This window comes from Apiotrichum porosum (assembly GCF_003942205.1).
Source record: "Apiotrichum porosum strain DSM 27194 chromosome Unknown scaffold_5, whole genome shotgun sequence".
NCBI classification, from domain to species: domain Eukaryota; kingdom Fungi; phylum Basidiomycota; class Tremellomycetes; order Trichosporonales; family Trichosporonaceae; genus Apiotrichum; species Apiotrichum porosum.
Window position 1 is genome coordinate 61,007 of NW_021167112.1, and position 14,819 is coordinate 75,825.

At 57.1% G+C, this 14,819-nt stretch overlaps 6 protein-coding genes across 6 annotated transcripts; 3 read left to right on the forward strand and 3 right to left on the reverse strand.

Annotated features, from left to right (window-relative positions):
- Nucleotides 1-315: 315 nt before the first annotated feature.
- Nucleotides 316-1,320, forward strand: EHS24_007315 (uncharacterized protein; the record flags this gene model as incomplete). Its single annotated transcript, XM_028622687.1, has 5 exons — nucleotides 316-497; nucleotides 560-686; nucleotides 798-970; nucleotides 1,013-1,205; nucleotides 1,246-1,320. 5 exons carry the CDS (start codon nucleotides 316-318, stop codon nucleotides 1,318-1,320), a joined length of 750 nt encoding a protein of 249 aa, XP_028476580.1.
- Nucleotides 1,321-1,716: 396 nt separating this feature from the next.
- Nucleotides 1,717-2,355, reverse strand: EHS24_007316 (uncharacterized protein; the record flags this gene model as incomplete). Its single annotated transcript, XM_028622688.1, has 2 exons — nucleotides 1,717-2,164; nucleotides 2,204-2,355. The coding sequence occupies 2 exons, from the start codon at nucleotides 2,353-2,355 to the stop codon at nucleotides 1,717-1,719; spliced, it is 600 nt and encodes a 199-aa protein (XP_028476581.1).
- Nucleotides 2,356-3,445: 1,090 nt separating this feature from the next.
- Nucleotides 3,446-5,851, forward strand: EHS24_007317 (uncharacterized protein; the record flags this gene model as incomplete). Its single annotated transcript, XM_028622689.1, has 9 exons — nucleotides 3,446-3,746; nucleotides 3,846-3,882; nucleotides 3,931-4,457; nucleotides 4,532-4,730; nucleotides 4,769-4,926; nucleotides 4,975-5,003; nucleotides 5,063-5,352; nucleotides 5,396-5,593; nucleotides 5,659-5,851. The coding sequence occupies 9 exons, from the start codon at nucleotides 3,446-3,448 to the stop codon at nucleotides 5,849-5,851; spliced, it is 1,932 nt and encodes a 643-aa protein (XP_028476582.1).
- An 867-nt stretch (nucleotides 5,852-6,718) lies between these two features.
- On the forward strand, nucleotides 6,719-7,814 carry EHS24_007318 (uncharacterized protein; the record flags this gene model as incomplete). The annotated part of the gene is made up of 3 exons (XM_028622690.1): nucleotides 6,719-6,806; nucleotides 6,859-7,430; nucleotides 7,482-7,814. 3 exons carry the CDS (start codon nucleotides 6,719-6,721, stop codon nucleotides 7,812-7,814), a joined length of 993 nt encoding a protein of 330 aa, XP_028476583.1.
- Nucleotides 7,815-8,101: 287 nt separating this feature from the next.
- Nucleotides 8,102-10,004, reverse strand: EHS24_007319 (uncharacterized protein; the record flags this gene model as incomplete). The annotated part of the gene is made up of 7 exons (XM_028622691.1): nucleotides 8,102-8,316; nucleotides 8,368-9,085; nucleotides 9,138-9,281; nucleotides 9,319-9,562; nucleotides 9,604-9,665; nucleotides 9,709-9,724; nucleotides 9,775-10,004. The coding sequence occupies 7 exons, from the start codon at nucleotides 10,002-10,004 to the stop codon at nucleotides 8,102-8,104; spliced, it is 1,629 nt and encodes a 542-aa protein (XP_028476584.1).
- Nucleotides 10,005-12,068: 2,064 nt separating this feature from the next.
- EHS24_007320 (uncharacterized protein) lies at nucleotides 12,069-13,992 on the reverse strand (the record flags this gene model as incomplete). The annotated part of the gene is made up of 4 exons (XM_028622692.1): nucleotides 12,069-13,214; nucleotides 13,267-13,480; nucleotides 13,611-13,774; nucleotides 13,840-13,992. 4 exons carry the CDS (start codon nucleotides 13,990-13,992, stop codon nucleotides 12,069-12,071), a joined length of 1,677 nt encoding a protein of 558 aa, XP_028476585.1.
- Between the last annotated feature and the right edge of the window lie 827 nt (nucleotides 13,993-14,819).

The following is a 14,819-nucleotide window of genomic DNA, read 5'->3' on the forward strand; positions in this document are numbered from 1 at the left end:
GGCTGTTCCCCTTCGGGGTCGTCTTGACCGTGAGAGGGGAGGAGTACGCTTTGGGGCAGTATGACACGTATTGCCTGTATGATTGTTGCAAGTGTATTATACCCCCCAAGACCGACGCTGAGAGGACAGGGAGGGTTTCGCCCCACTGGCAGACTGCATCGCGAACTGTGTCGACGACAAGTAGCAAATAGCTGTGTACATGGAGGCAGATATGAAGAGCCGGCCGTTGTTCGCCACTCATCTGTCATATATGATCTCTCATCCATTATCCAAACGTCTCACCCATCCATCCATCCACCAGGCAGGCCACCAGCAATGCCATCGCCCCAGCACGCTGTATCATTAGACAGCACCGTCACAGTTACCCGCATTCCCAAGGACCTCCCTCTCACCGACCTCGATGCTGTCGTGATCGACGAATGCGGACAGCACGACATCCAACTTGACCCGTCCCAGCCAAACCTCGTTCCCGACGACGCCCAGTATAACAACGGCATGTACCAACCACATCTATCCAGCCTCTTACCTGACATGTCCCAGCTTTTCTTTACTTTCCCAGTACGTCGGCCGCCCAAAAGGCCAAGGCCATCCTCAACTACCACCCTGTCTTCGACGCGACGGGAATAAACTTCAAACTGCCCGCCGCGTCCAGCCCACCACGGTCGCTCATCGGAGCACAGCGTCTTGTACGCGGCATCACACCTTTGCAGTCATGTTCTACGAGTAGCCGCCCACAGTGGACAGAATGGTGTTGCCATGGCAATGGGTGGCCGGCGCCCGCCCCGCTTCCCAGCAAGCTCTACGACGAGCTCGTTGTCTGGGGCCGTGTCGAATATCTGGCACCCTACATCATCGATGAGGCGGTCCCCACAAGCCCATACTTCGCCTGGGAGGCGACCGTTCAGTTCATGGAGTCCGCCGACGCCGAAAACTTTGAGCAACACTGCGAATGGATGTGTGGCTGGACAGTGTAAGTGGCCTTCCACGTTGCCCCCTGTCACTGACCACTTAGCCTCATCAAAGCGACGTCGGCTCATCCCTCGCCGCTCTCTTCATCTGAGACTTCGTCCCCACGATCAGTTACGCCTCTGACAGACACTGAAGGACCATCCTTGCCCATGGCCAGACTAGTTCGAGGTGGCAAACATGTCTCTGTGATAGTGTCCGACATTGACGAGTGCACGCTGCCGTCAACACAACAAGATGTAAGTTGCTTAATTGGTTTGATGTTGACGACGATTGTAGGCCCGACATTTGCCCTCTGGTGCGGTCGTCCGTCCACGTCTCGGCGGGCCCGTGCTTACAAACGATCCGTGGTGATGGCTGGACCAGAAGAGACGCCCGCGCTCTCCACATCTGAGCACACAGCTGTGTGGACCCTTTTTCGCAAGTTCAGCGATCAGTGTGTAAGTTCTTCATTGTAGACAGAACTCTGAACGCTCAACTCAAGTAGGTACTTGGATACCACACGGTTAACATCTGTAGCGCAAATTACCAAGGAGATGCGGGTGAATATAGATAGGAACCGATATTGGGAAGTTCTTGGGTGCTCGTTGTGCCGGAGGCCCTTGTTGTCGTCGTGGTATCTTCGTTCCAGTCGTTGTGGTGGCCACTGCGCCGTACAGCTGAATGGACTTTTGCCATGTTCGGGGATGCGTGGCGAAGAGTCGACTTTCAACGCCGCATTCCGCTCAACAACCCACTGCACACCTCTCATTAGCCCCATGTCCGCCCCGGTGCGTGTTCTGCATAGGCAGGGGGTGGAGGGTTGTTGTGGTACAGCGCATCATCGGCGTGCACCACGATGGTGGGTGTCGGGGGCATCGCACTCATCGGCACCATCGCGGCCGTCGACGAGAACGAGGTTTCGGGTTGCAGGAGAACAAGGTTCTTCCTCCTTCTGCGCCGGATATGTGCCCACACGCCAAGACCTGCAATGATGCCGCACACACACCCAAAGACGACACCGAGGATCAAGTTTGTATTCGAGTGTGTCGCGCTGGCCACAGATGTTGTCTGGTACACGTTGGTCTGGCTGGCGTCGCTCAGTTGAAACTGGATGCGTTCGCCAGAGGGCTGGTTGACAAAGTATGGGGCGATAATTCCCGTCGTGTTGGCCGCAATGCGCTCAATTGTGGGGGGATCGAGGTAAATGACGGCGTTTCTGATGTCAGCGTGGGGAGTAAGAGCCATCGCAACGAACAAGTTGTACGGCGGGACACCGCCGGTCCACTCGATTATGACATTCTGGTGAGCGAGCGGTTGGATGGTTTTGGTGAAAGTGAGAGGCCCGGTGACGCCTATGGCAGTGACGAGGAGGGGCAAGGTGGCCAGGCTGCCAAAGCGTAGCAACATGATGGACGAATGCATAGAGAGACAGGTGAGTGAGAACAACGTCTTCAATGTGTGGTGCACCAAGGCAAGTGGCCTGTGCGCGCTGCTCGCCGACCTGGACGCGCACTTTGCGAAGCGAGGTGCATAAACCCTGCGCCGCGGTGCATGGCGAGCACTCCCTATACCTGTGTAGGGCTGTGCGAGGCGGCGGCGCCAGCAGCAGCGGCCCGGACGGACGCGTCCACTGCGTCCACTGGCCACTGTCATTTGTCCACTCTGCTCGTTGGGACTGGCTTAGGGATGGCACCCCGTTTAGGCGCAGGAAGTAGCAGCAAAAGGTTGCACTGTTTGCCACGGTGCGAGCACTTTGGCCACGATGCGGGACATCCGTGTCAGGCATCGAGTCCAGCGATCCAGCCATGGAGCGTAGTCAACCGAGGCCGAGTTGTTGTCCAAGCAGCTGGTCATCAAGCGACATGGACAGATGGAACAGATCGAATAGAACATGCACTGCGCAGCTGGAAACGCTGCTCTGGCGCTTCGAGATCATCAGATTTATTCCCCGCCCGCCTCCGCCGGCTGCTGGCCGCTTGTCCAAGGTCCCCGCCCTAATAACTCGTCAAAGGAGCTCAAGGTGCACGGCCTGCAGTGAGGACGATGCCTCTGTGGATCTATGGCACGGTGTTGCTGTCTGGCTGGCCCTTTGGTCACCAGGCCCGAGGAAAGGGAAAGAGAGGGGGACGGGCCGCCAGTTCGAAAGCCAGTTGCGGATAACTACGGGTCAACCGAGCCTCCGTCGTCCAGTGATCCAGTGGCTTTCTCCACAGCGCAGTATAGGCATGTAGCGAGGACATGACGTCTAGGACAGAGCACTCGTCAATGAGATGGCCAGCACCACAAGCATACGAGCGTCGGACGCTGGGTGGGGTCAACCCCGTCGACCCGCTGGTCTGCCTGTCGGCCCAGTATTGCGGGGACCCCGCGGAGGACCGGCGACCACCATGATCCGGGGGCCGCCATCAGAGGGCGGGATGACGGCTACAGTACATCATCTCACCTTTTCTCCCCTTTGCACTCCTTCTCATATCCCTTCCCAGTCTGCACACATCCCATGAATCTAGAACCACCACCTGGTAAACATCTTCTCCCGACCCCGCCGACGGTGGATGACGACCTCCCCGATCCAACCTTGACCATGGGCAGCGGAGGGAGCGGCCCATCCGCCCTAGGATACGCCGACGACGATTTCAACTACGGCGGCATGGGCGACGAGGGGGACGCATTCGACAGCTTGGAGGCTGCAAGCACACCCTCGGCAGCAGGTCCCGATCGTGTCCGTGTTCGTGCAGCCACCCGCCGCAATGTATCCCGTGCATGCGAGCAGTGTCGCACACGCAAGTCCAAGTGTTCAGGTGGGCACACACAACAAACACCGAGGGCGGATGGTGGGAATGCTGACCCGCGCTAAGGCGAGTCTCCCGCGTGCTCCTTGTGCGTACGTCTCGGCAAAGACTGTGTGTACTCTACCATCGCGGATGGACGTCTCACGTGAGTACCGGTGCAGTCAACCATTGAAACTGCGATTCTAATGCCCAGCGACCGCACGGCCAAGCGCCGCATCGAGATGCTCCAGGACCGCGTGAATGCCCTCGAGAAGGCGCTTGCGGATGCCCTCGTCGTCAACGCGCGCGCCGGGCAGTCCAAGGAGGCCGCTCTAGATCAAACCACTGGTTCCAGCTCGATTCCCAACGCACCCCTCCCAGCGCCTACCATTCCGCCGCCCGCATCGCGAGAGTACTTTGACGTCGACTCTGACGACCCGGAGTGGCAGCCGTTCGGCACTGGCCGGCTGGTCCTTGCCCCCACTGGCAACCTCCACCTGTACCCGGCGGCAACGTTCTACTCGCCGGCCCACCTTGTTCCGGACTGGCAAAAGGCTCTCGACGCGCTCGTATCCCACCCACCCAACCGCCGTGGCTATCTTGCGCCGTACCTCCCCTTCCCGCTTGACCCGGCGCACCATGCCCGCCTCATCGACCTCTGCTTTGCGCACCTCCTCAGCTTTGGTGTCAACTCCTTCCAGGACAGGTTCATGCAGGAGATGGAGGCGGACCCAATGGCTCGTGAGTTGCCAATCGCTCATCGCACTGCTTACTCTTAGGCGGCATCTACTTTTCGCCAATGTGTCACTTGGCAGTCCTCTCTGTTGGATGGCGTTACATGAAAGACCCGTCCGTGCTGTCCCTCTACTACACGGACGACGCAGTTGCCGAGCGCGGACATGCGTTCGCATACAAGTCACTGCAGATGATGGCCGACGAGGTCGCCGATCCGCGCATTAGCACCATCTGGGGTGTGTTCACCCTCTCACAGTACCACACGGGAATTCTCAAAGAGTAGGTACCCATGTTCTGTGTGTATTCTGACCCACCAGTTCCATTGGCACAACCCTCTACTCTACGGCGCTCACTCTTACGCAAGATCTGCGCCTCCATCGTCAGTGCGACTTTCAACTTGCGGAGATTGGTATGGCCGTGGATGGGGCTCTGGATGTCGCCCGGAGGGATGCGTACGGCAGCATCCTCAACCTCTGTGAGCTTGAAGCACCTCTCGTTAGAGCTCGTCGACTAACGGCATCAGCGGCATGGCACAGTTCTTATTACAGTCAGGTAAGTGTCATCGACGAGGGCCTTCCTCCCGCCTTTGGCGACAAGAGTCTGACTTTCAGGATCCACTACCACTTCGTGAACACGCCGACCAGCGTCTTCCACTCATCCGTACCGACCTTGAAGGCCCCGATCGTGACAACTCTGAAATGTTCCACTACCACGTCGAGATGAGCGACTATGGTCTCCAGGCACTCCACTGCAACCACACCATGCGTGCACCCCTCGCGCACCGCGTCGCTCGCGTAAAGGTCATTGCCGAACGCATGTTTAGTTGGCGTGAACAGCTGCCAGACAACCTTCAGTGGCCGCCACGTATCCGCCCCACGGCAGGCAATACACTGCACCCAAGGTGAGTTTTGCTCCGAAAGTACCAAAGGACTGACCGTCGCCAGCATCGTCACAACCCATGGCATGTACGCGACGTACGTGATCATACTTTTCCGCCCGTACATTCTCGAGCTCGGTGAACGGTCTGGTATCCACGAGATGGCCATCCAGGCTTGTCTCGGTGCGGCGGCCGATATTGTTACCCAGTCTCGGTACTTGAGCGCCACGGTTGGTGTTACGAAAACACCATTCTCATGGCAGCAGTGAGTAGAGAGCACCTGGCACACAACCAATGGGCCTCACCTTTGGGATGAAGCTGACATTGCAGCATACTATATGTCTGTGGCTCCATGCTCGTCCTCCAAGCCAGCGGCCTGCCCTCCGTCTCCGAAGCAGAACGTGCGCGTGCGGTCGTCGACCTGGCATATGTCCAAAAGGCGCTCGATGAGATTTCAGAAGTCTGGCCAGCAGCGAGCCACACTTGCAGCTCGCTGCGCCAGCTCCTCATGGTTACGGAATAGGCTGAACACCTGATAACAGTCAAAGGGAGAATAATGTAAGCAGAGGTCAGAGATGGGCATGGTGTTAGGTTTGCGATGTCAATATTAGGCCCAATGACCGACCAGTGGGGCTGGTTGTTTCGGAACGGTCGCCTCAGCCAACCAGCCCAAGTTCTGATGTTCAATCACATTTGACAGATGGCATCTGCCGATGCTGAGCCGGAGCTGTTGCGCCAGCGTCGTGAAGTGGATGGTGGGCTTCGATGTATCCAGCGTGAGGTGCAGAGCAATGGGGACGAAGTCGACGTGTTGAAAGCAACGATGCGGTGCTGTCAACGCTAGCAAGATGAGGCCTGTGATCCCTATGAGGGACTTTACAACGTCCAAAGGATGAATCAGCCTCTCCATTCATCTGGAAGGAGCACCCCAAAGGCCGTGTTCTGTGCTCGCTGGACCGCCGGCCATGTGTGATCGCGTATGGGGAGGCCGGGCGACGTCTCCACGGCCACGAGGATATCTATAGGCCTGGCCGGCCTGGCGTTGGCGACGCCGCGAGGCCGACGGTCATGCCACGCGGCCGCGGAAATACACTGTTGATCCGTAATTTTGCCGCGGCCTCGCCGGCGGGGGACCTCCACCAGCGGCCAGCCAGCTAATGCCAGTTAGATGTGACGTCACGTGTGGCAAGGCCGCGCCGGCGGCCTTGGTGACAACTGGCCACTGGCCACTGGGGAACAGGACCCAAAATATCGGCATGCAGCAGTCTTGTCTTTACGCGACACCTTGCCGCATAAATACTGGTGAAAGCAGAGCCGGTGGTAGACCCCCACACTCTCTCATATTCATCTTGATTCTCACCCGCTCCAAGCACTCTCAATCACATCCACAATGTCGCAGCCCGGAGACAAGTTTGACAAGAACACCACGGCCCAGCAGGTGGTCGACACCTTTCCGGACGCGGTCAAGGGCCGTATGAGTGAGTCTGCAGACGTGTCCCTGGCTTCTGCGACTGGAACTCACACTCTCAGTCGTGGTCACTGGTGTCAGCCCCGGTGGCCTCGGATTCGAGACTGCTCGCGCTCTGGCCACCAAGGAGCCCAAACTCCTTGTCCTCGCGACCCGTGACCCTGTCAAGCTCCAAAAGGCCCGCGACGACATTCTCAAGGAGTCGCCTCACGCCAAACTCGCTTCCGTTGTCGTCGACTTTGACTCGGTCGCCTCCGTTCGCAAGGCCGCTCCCGAGATTCTCGCCCTCGGAAACCCCGATATCCTCATCAACAACGCTGCTGTCATGATGTGCCCCTACGGTACCACCTCGGACGGATTTGAGAAGCAGTTTGGCGTCAACTACCTCGGCCCATGGCTTCTCACCAACTTGCTCCTTCCCGCCATACTCAAGACCCCCCACCCGCGCATTGTCAATGTCTCCTCAGCCGGACACAGGTACAGCGACATCCGCTTCGACGACCCGGGATTCTCTGAGGGCAAGGCGTACCACAAGAGGGAATCATACGGCCAGTCCAAGACCGCCAACATGCTCCACGCTCTCGAGCTCTCTGAGCGTTATGGCAAGGACGGCCTGGTAGCCATTTCGCTTCACGTGAGTGGAGTCTCCCCCGTCACTGGTCCCGCGTACTGACCATTTCCTCAGCCTGGAGCCATCATGACCAACCTCAGCCGTCACGCCACGGAGGAAGACCTTGCGCTGTACAAGGCCTTCCTCAACCCCGACCTCACCCCCAACATGTCCACTGGCCTGTGGAAGTCCATCCCAGAAGGTGCCGCTACCACCCTCACTGCCGCCCTCGACCCACGCATGGACGATATTAACGGCGGTTACCTCGCCGACTCCCAGCTCGCCAAGCCGGATGACGGCAAGTTGGACTTTATGGATCTCACCAAGATTTCGGACTATGGAAAGGATAAGAAGGGTGCCAAGAAGCTCTGGGCTCTGACCAACTCATTGCTGAAGACCGACTTCTAAGAATGTCTTTGCCCGCACAGCAGGAGGGGTCTCTAAGTCTGTAGACACCTGGTAACATTTAACCCATGTATATGTCTGTATATCCGCTGCTGATTAGCTGTGTACTGGCTGGACTTTTGGACAAGGCCGGGCAGTAGATGAAGGTGCGGGTCTCGCTGCGTCCTTGTGCAATACTGAACGATAGTGGCGCAAATGGAAATTGACCAAAATTCAGACATGATCACATCCACCTTTCTACTTCCACATTCTGTCTTTAAGAGCTGCAGTTTTATGTTCTGAACCATACCTCACTCGTCAACGCTTTCGTCAACCTTGATAGACTTGAACCTGCGTGCCGGCACATGACGGTGGAAGAGAATGTCAATCTCGCGGAAACTTCGGTCCTTGAATTCTGGAAATTCGAAGTAGCAGAGGATCCACAGACAGGTCGCTGTGCCGCACCACACCCATGCACTCTTCCCGACCATATTCCAGCCCGTGGGGTTGAGCATGTACGAGTTGACTATGCGGTGTTGTTAGCTTGTTTCGGGGCATTCGGGAGTGCGCAGCTCACTAATGCTAAGTGGGATGTATGACAAATAGTACGCGTCCCTGGAGAGTCCGACAGTCTTGGCGCGCAGGCGCACTGAAGAGGTTTCGCCAATCGTCGTGTACGTGATGGGACCCATTGTAAATCCCCACTGAAAAGAGATCAAGATGAGGAGCACACCTTGGGCCCAGAGGATGGGAGTTGTCTGTTTGAGGCACGCCAGAGTTCCAATGAGACCGAGGACGACGATGTTGAATGCCAGGCCACCGAGATACATGGATCGACGGCCTGCACGAGTAGAGAGCCACCAGGAGCCGAGGACAGCCACAAACTGGATTCCAGTAGTGCCCAGACCAAGTGCGAAGGCTTGCTTGCTGGGAAGACCAGCGACTGTGAAAAAGTACGTTCCGAGGTTGCTGAGGAGTAGACCGGTGAAGTTGGCAAACGAATGGATAAAGCAGGTAATCCAGGTGCGGCGCAGGTCGGTACCCTTGAAGCAGTCGGCGTAGGTAGTGCCAGCGGTCTCGGCCATTTCGATCGCATTGGTTCGCACCATTGTGGCTACGGTGTCCTTCGGGCTGGCCCGCGAGTGGTTGCCGCCCAGGCGCTCGACAACATCCTCAGCATCCTCCAGGCGTCCGGCGCGAACGAGCCACCATGGTGACTCTGGAGCAAATGAAATCATGGCCATCAGAGGCAGTGGCCAGACCCATTGCAAGGCGAAGGGGATTTTATAAGCCCACTGGGTGATTAGCATTGACGGATACAAACAAATTTTGACAGCGTTGACCCACCTTGTCGTTTCTGCTCTCCAAAGCATAGAGCACTCCCGAGGCAAAAAACTGGCCAATACACCAGCAGACTTGGATCCAGATTGTAAGAATACCACGCAGAGGAAGTGGGGCGACTTCAGAAGCATAAGAGGGCGCAACAACGATCTGAGTAAGGTCACAGTGGCACAGGATCATCACTCACAAAGGCACCCCATGGCAGGCCACACAGGAACTCGCCAACGAGGAGTACGGGGAGGGACTCAGCAAAGAAGGTCGCGAATATCACAAGGTTCATGATGACGAGGGCCCCAAGGGCCGACTTCTTGTATCCCCACTTGGTGGCGACCTCGCCAGTTATGATGACGCCGATGATACACCCTACAATGGGGGCTTGGGTAAGTCCGGTCTGCCATGGCGCGGAGATAACATATCCCGAGGTTTCGCCCCTGCTATCTTAGCACTGGAATTGGAGTTTGGCAGCACTCACACATATGTGCCAAAGCGCTCTCTGAATGCCGGCTGCGCCATCAAGTTGCCCAGGAGTGCATTCTAAGTACGATCAGCATTTGCCAAGGCAGGCGGTGATACCCACGTCATAAGCTTCCATCCTTTGGCGGAGTCAGTTTCTGGACCACCTCTTGCAACTGGCCAAACTCACACAATGCACATGCTCATGGCCAGGGACCAGAAGACGGCCCACTTGTACGTGCGCACGGCCTCCCAGACACCCATAGAGTGTTCGGCAGCCTCGCCGACCATGGCCTCGGCAAGGATATCCTCATTCGTCACCTTCTCACCATCGCCGACATGTTCGACATGCTCGGCGTGGTCTGGCGACAGGTCCTTTTTGTCATCGTTGTAGAGGTCTGGTTGCTGTGTGGTAGACATTGTGTTATGCGCGTGGAATCTTATCCAGCGGTTGGTGTGAACATGTTATATAACAGTTAATTGTACAGTTAGTTGCCGGGTTGCCGTGGGGTCTCCGTATCCCACCAGGGTTCAGACTCGAGTTGTCCTGGCTCCAATACCGTGCTGCAGCTGCCCAGGCCTCCAGCCGTCGATAGAAACAGTCTGTGTATCATGCTTTCGTCGTCAGCCAAGGAAACGGACATGATGGTCGCTCTACTGTTGTCTGACGGCGCCAGTTTCGTCCTATCACGAGGCTTTCCGTTTCCGAATGGGTTGGCGTTGTGAGGGACCCGAGTAGTCCTTGCAGTCAGCTGATCAGCTGACACGGTTTGAGGGAGAGACGAGACCGATGTCTTCGATCAAGCTGACTCAGTAGGAATGTGCCTGCCGAGTGTTATCGGCCGAATCATTCAGCCAAGATTGTCGGCAAGTATTTCTGCCTTGGCATCCGACGTGTACAGTCTGCGGCCGCAGGGGTGCTGGTGATCGTGGGTGCGTTTATCTCATGTGACCGGTTAGAGTCAGGAATTGCCCAGGGAGCGGCCACAGGCGGCCGGTAAATATGGCAATGGGGTGACGGAGATGTTTGCTCCGCTTCTACTTCGCGGACGGACAACGTCAGCTCGTTTCCTCTGTGCTGTCTGTGTCGCTGTAAACGGACAAGGGGAGGCCTTCAGATACCGTGACATACCTGTATATAAGCGGCAATGCACGGTCAACGACGGCGCTCAACGGCATCTACAGTCACAAGCCGGGTCGGTCAGGCGCGGCGGAGGACGGTAGCTGGCGGTAGCTCTGGAATGTTCTTATCGACCGGCACGTCGCTGAAGCCTTGAACAACCTGTCCCAGCCGCGATCTGCCGTAGCCTTGTGCATTGCGTCGGTATTCTACGCTTCGGCACAGACGGGGTTCTGGCTGTGCTGGTGACCGTGCTGCTTCTCATACATTGCAAAGGGTTGAAATCGCCGCCACTCGCAACATATAAAGCGATATTCCGGTGCCGCACGTGCCTCCGTTCTTGTGCGTTACTGCCGCCCCGACAAAAGAGTGGTGGTGGTATACTACTAATCTGACGGCGTGTGACAATTGGCCCCTGTCCATGTTGAAGCGCACGCACTGGGTAGCTCATTCCGTTCCAAACCGCGATGCGCAAGGGTGTAAAGCCCGACAAATGTCCGCGAATGCGAGGGGCGGAGATGGTGTCACCATTAGCCGGCGTGCGGGAAAGGTGGCACCCGGGTAGACATAAACCCCAAGTCTACGATCTACTCTCTGCTTTAGCACATTAGGAACCACATTTATGCCAGTTGACACATCTCTCCCGATTTCCATAATTGGGGGTCACATGTCAGGTCAACAGCAAGTAGCATTGCGTGAAGAGGCCGACCGTTTTATCAGCAGACTCTTTAGCCTGTACACGGCACCCGTCCGGCTTTGGACACAGAACAGCCGGTACCGGCACGTGTGCGCCGGACCAGTAGTTATCTTAACTCGCGGCATCCCACTGTTAGTCCCAAAAAAACATGCGGGATCGACATGTGCTGGTCAGCATCCTGCCAAGCCAACGGGGCCGCGTGATCATGATAGGACCTAACCGACAATCAGCGGGCAACTTGGAAGGAAACACATCAGGCACCCTTGGATGGCTCTTGGCAGTGGCTTCGCATTTCCGCGGCGAACGCGAAGGGTTATGTATGCATATTGCTGTGTTCCCCGCAGCACAAGAGGCTGCCAAGGAAAAGAACGATAAAGGTGCAAGAATTAATGGAAAAGCCACGCCAAGAACGTCTATGAGGCTTATGTAATACACTGCCTGGCTTGAGTGTGGCACCCGGGGCCATGGTGTTAAAAACGACCGTTCTCTCGATGTCAGTCACATTCAACCATCAGAGGTGTTGCAATCCTCGCCGGAGCCATGTGTATGTAACGAGGTATCAATTATGGGGGCATCAATATGCATGGCAGACCGCCCTCTCGACCCACTCTCTTCGACTAACAACTAAACGGCGCGGACATTACAATAGGTCATAGTATAGATATTTTTAAGCGTGCTGGTACGACTGGTACGACTGCTGGTTGAAGGTGGGGTCGTAGCGAGTGCCGCGCATGGCCTCGGGGGGACCACCCGAAAGGTCCATCTCATCGAGGGGGACCATCTTGGTGCGCTTGATGACCTTCCACGCAGCCCAAGCAACGAAGATGACGAGGAGGGTGACATACGAGGCGAAGAAGTCCGAGACCGAGAAGGTAGGGATGAAGCAGGTATAGCCGTTGAAGATGAGGATAATGGTGAAGAAGATGACACAGAACCAAGCCATGTACGGCTGGAAGTAACCCTTGAAAGTGAACTTGTTGCGGTCAACGCCCTGGACGACGCAAGCCCTGCGGAAGCGGGTGTACGAGAAGCAGATGAGGGTCCAGGTGACGAGACCCGCAAGAGCCGAGAGGTTCGAGAGCCAGATGAAGGCCTGGTTGGAGCCGTTCGAGACCGAGAGGAAGGCAAGGAGCGAGAAGGCAGCCGAGACGCAGACGCCGACCCAGGGGACACCGTGCTTGGTAGTCTTCAGGAAGGCCTTGGGAAGCTGGTTGGCACGGGCCATGGCCATCAGGTTACGCGAGTTGGCGTAGGTCTGCTCATTACCCGAGGACAGAGCCGAGGTGATGACAACGGCGTTGACAATGTGGGGGAGGACCTTGACACCCATCTGCGAGCAGAGGACGACGAAGGGCGAGGCACCGGCGGTACCAGCGTCCTCGGCGACAGCACGGAGGAGGTCGGGGCTGTACTGCGAAACAGTGAGGCCGATCAGGAGGGTGGCAAGCACGTAAATGCCGACAATACGGTAGAAGACAGTGCGGATGGCAGTACGGAGCGACTTGCGGGGGTTGTGGGCCTCACCGGCCATGAGTCCAATACCCTCAATGGCCGAGTACGAGAAGGCAGCCTGGGTGAAGACGGACCAGAAGCCACAGAAGCGGGCGAGGGCCACAGGTTGAATGTTGAGGTAGGTGTCGTTGAAGGGCTCGGTCCTCCAGTACTTGCCGCCAATGTACTCGTGCTTGGGGGGGATACCACCAAGGTTGGCAACAAGAGCAAAGATCATCAGACCAACGAGGGTCACGACCTTGAGAATGGCGAAGGCGAACTCCATCTCGCCAAACCACTTGACACCGCAAATGTTGATGGCCTGTGAAATCATGTCAGGACCAGTTATCTCCAAACAGAGCAGCCAAACGTACAACAGTGAGGACAATGAAAAGGGCAATGTAGGCGGGGGCGTGGGCGGTGTTGTGGTCCCAGTAGGTGAAGAGAACGGCAATAGCGGAGATCTCCGAAGGGATACCGAAACCGGTTGAGAGGGTGTAGTTGATACCAGACATGAAGCCGAGGGCGGGGTCGGCATACTTGGTGGCCATCTCAGTAAAACCACCAACGTTAGGGGCGTAACAAGACCTGTGCGGTGTCAGGGTGGAGCGCAGAAGACGGTTTCCGGCGTGTGGAGCCGCAAAAAAGGGCTCCATCAGAGTGCAAGTGGCATCCCAGGATCCCATCCACGAACCGCTTTTTGTTGCAATTTACTCACATTTCACCAAGGGTGGTCATCATCATACCGACAGCCATACCCATGATAGAGTAACCGAGCCACAGACCGACGGGGCCACCGCGGACGAGCGAGTTACCGGAGCCAACGAAGAGACCTGTACCAATGGTGCCGGCAATGGCAATCATGGAAAGGACACGAGGGGGCTACATGTCGTTAGCGTCATTAATGTGATTCCAGTTGGCCCCAGCTGGCTGGGAGGGGCACTCACAAGGTCACGCTTGATGCCGTGGTCACCGAGGTGGGTTGTGGCAAGGTCATCCTCGAGAGGCTCCGTGACCGTCACCACACCGTGGTTGGCCTCCTTCTCCTCGGCGTAGTAGCCATCATGCGGAGGTGTGGTCTTCTCATGCTCGTACGACATGATGTGTTGAGTCTGTAGAGTGGTTGATGATTCTGCGAGTTGGGGGGGGCGGACGGGAAAACACTCTTCACATGTGGGCAGGCAGTGCTGTTTAATAGCGGGGCGGTTGGACAGGCCGCCACATGACCGTTAGCCGCGTGCCGTCTTCCCGTATCATCTCGTCTGCAAGGCAACCACCAATCCCTTGCACTGTTGGCCTGTTGGGCCCGATTCGTGCCTTGACCTCGGTTGAGCATGGCCCTGTGCCCCCCCCCTCCCCCCCGCGTTGGGCTGCAGATTGCCTTTGCCTAATGTACGTACATCGTATCTGTGCCCCATGCTCTTGGCGCCTGTCCGTAAGCGTTGCCCTCCCGTTTATTCACGGCGCAGTCCGGAGCTAGGGAAATCCTTGGCCCGCTCAAGATAGACGGGGCTCGCGTGCCAAGCGCGGCATGGATGGGTACCAGGGCAGAGCCCCCATTGGGGTCTGGGCCGCCGCTGCGACGCGGGCAAGTGGGCAGCATGGGGCACTCTGCAACCTTCTGCCGGGCTGCCCAGTGCGCGCTGTTCAGGCGGGGTTGCTATTGGACATGTGTGCGCGTACTATCTAACACCCTCGCTGTACCCCGCATAGGCATTTTCCCTTGAGAGCATTGACCCACCCTCAAGTGATCTCATTCACCAGGCGCGCCACGGCGTCACACAGGCAAATTCTAAACCCGGATCTCCCCCAGACCCGTTGCAGTTCCGCTCGGCATTCGCTTCGGTACAAAACGTTATTGCAACTCAGGTGATCTGCTGCACTGCTGCGCATGGATCGCCTACCTGCGACCCGAGTATAAAGGGGT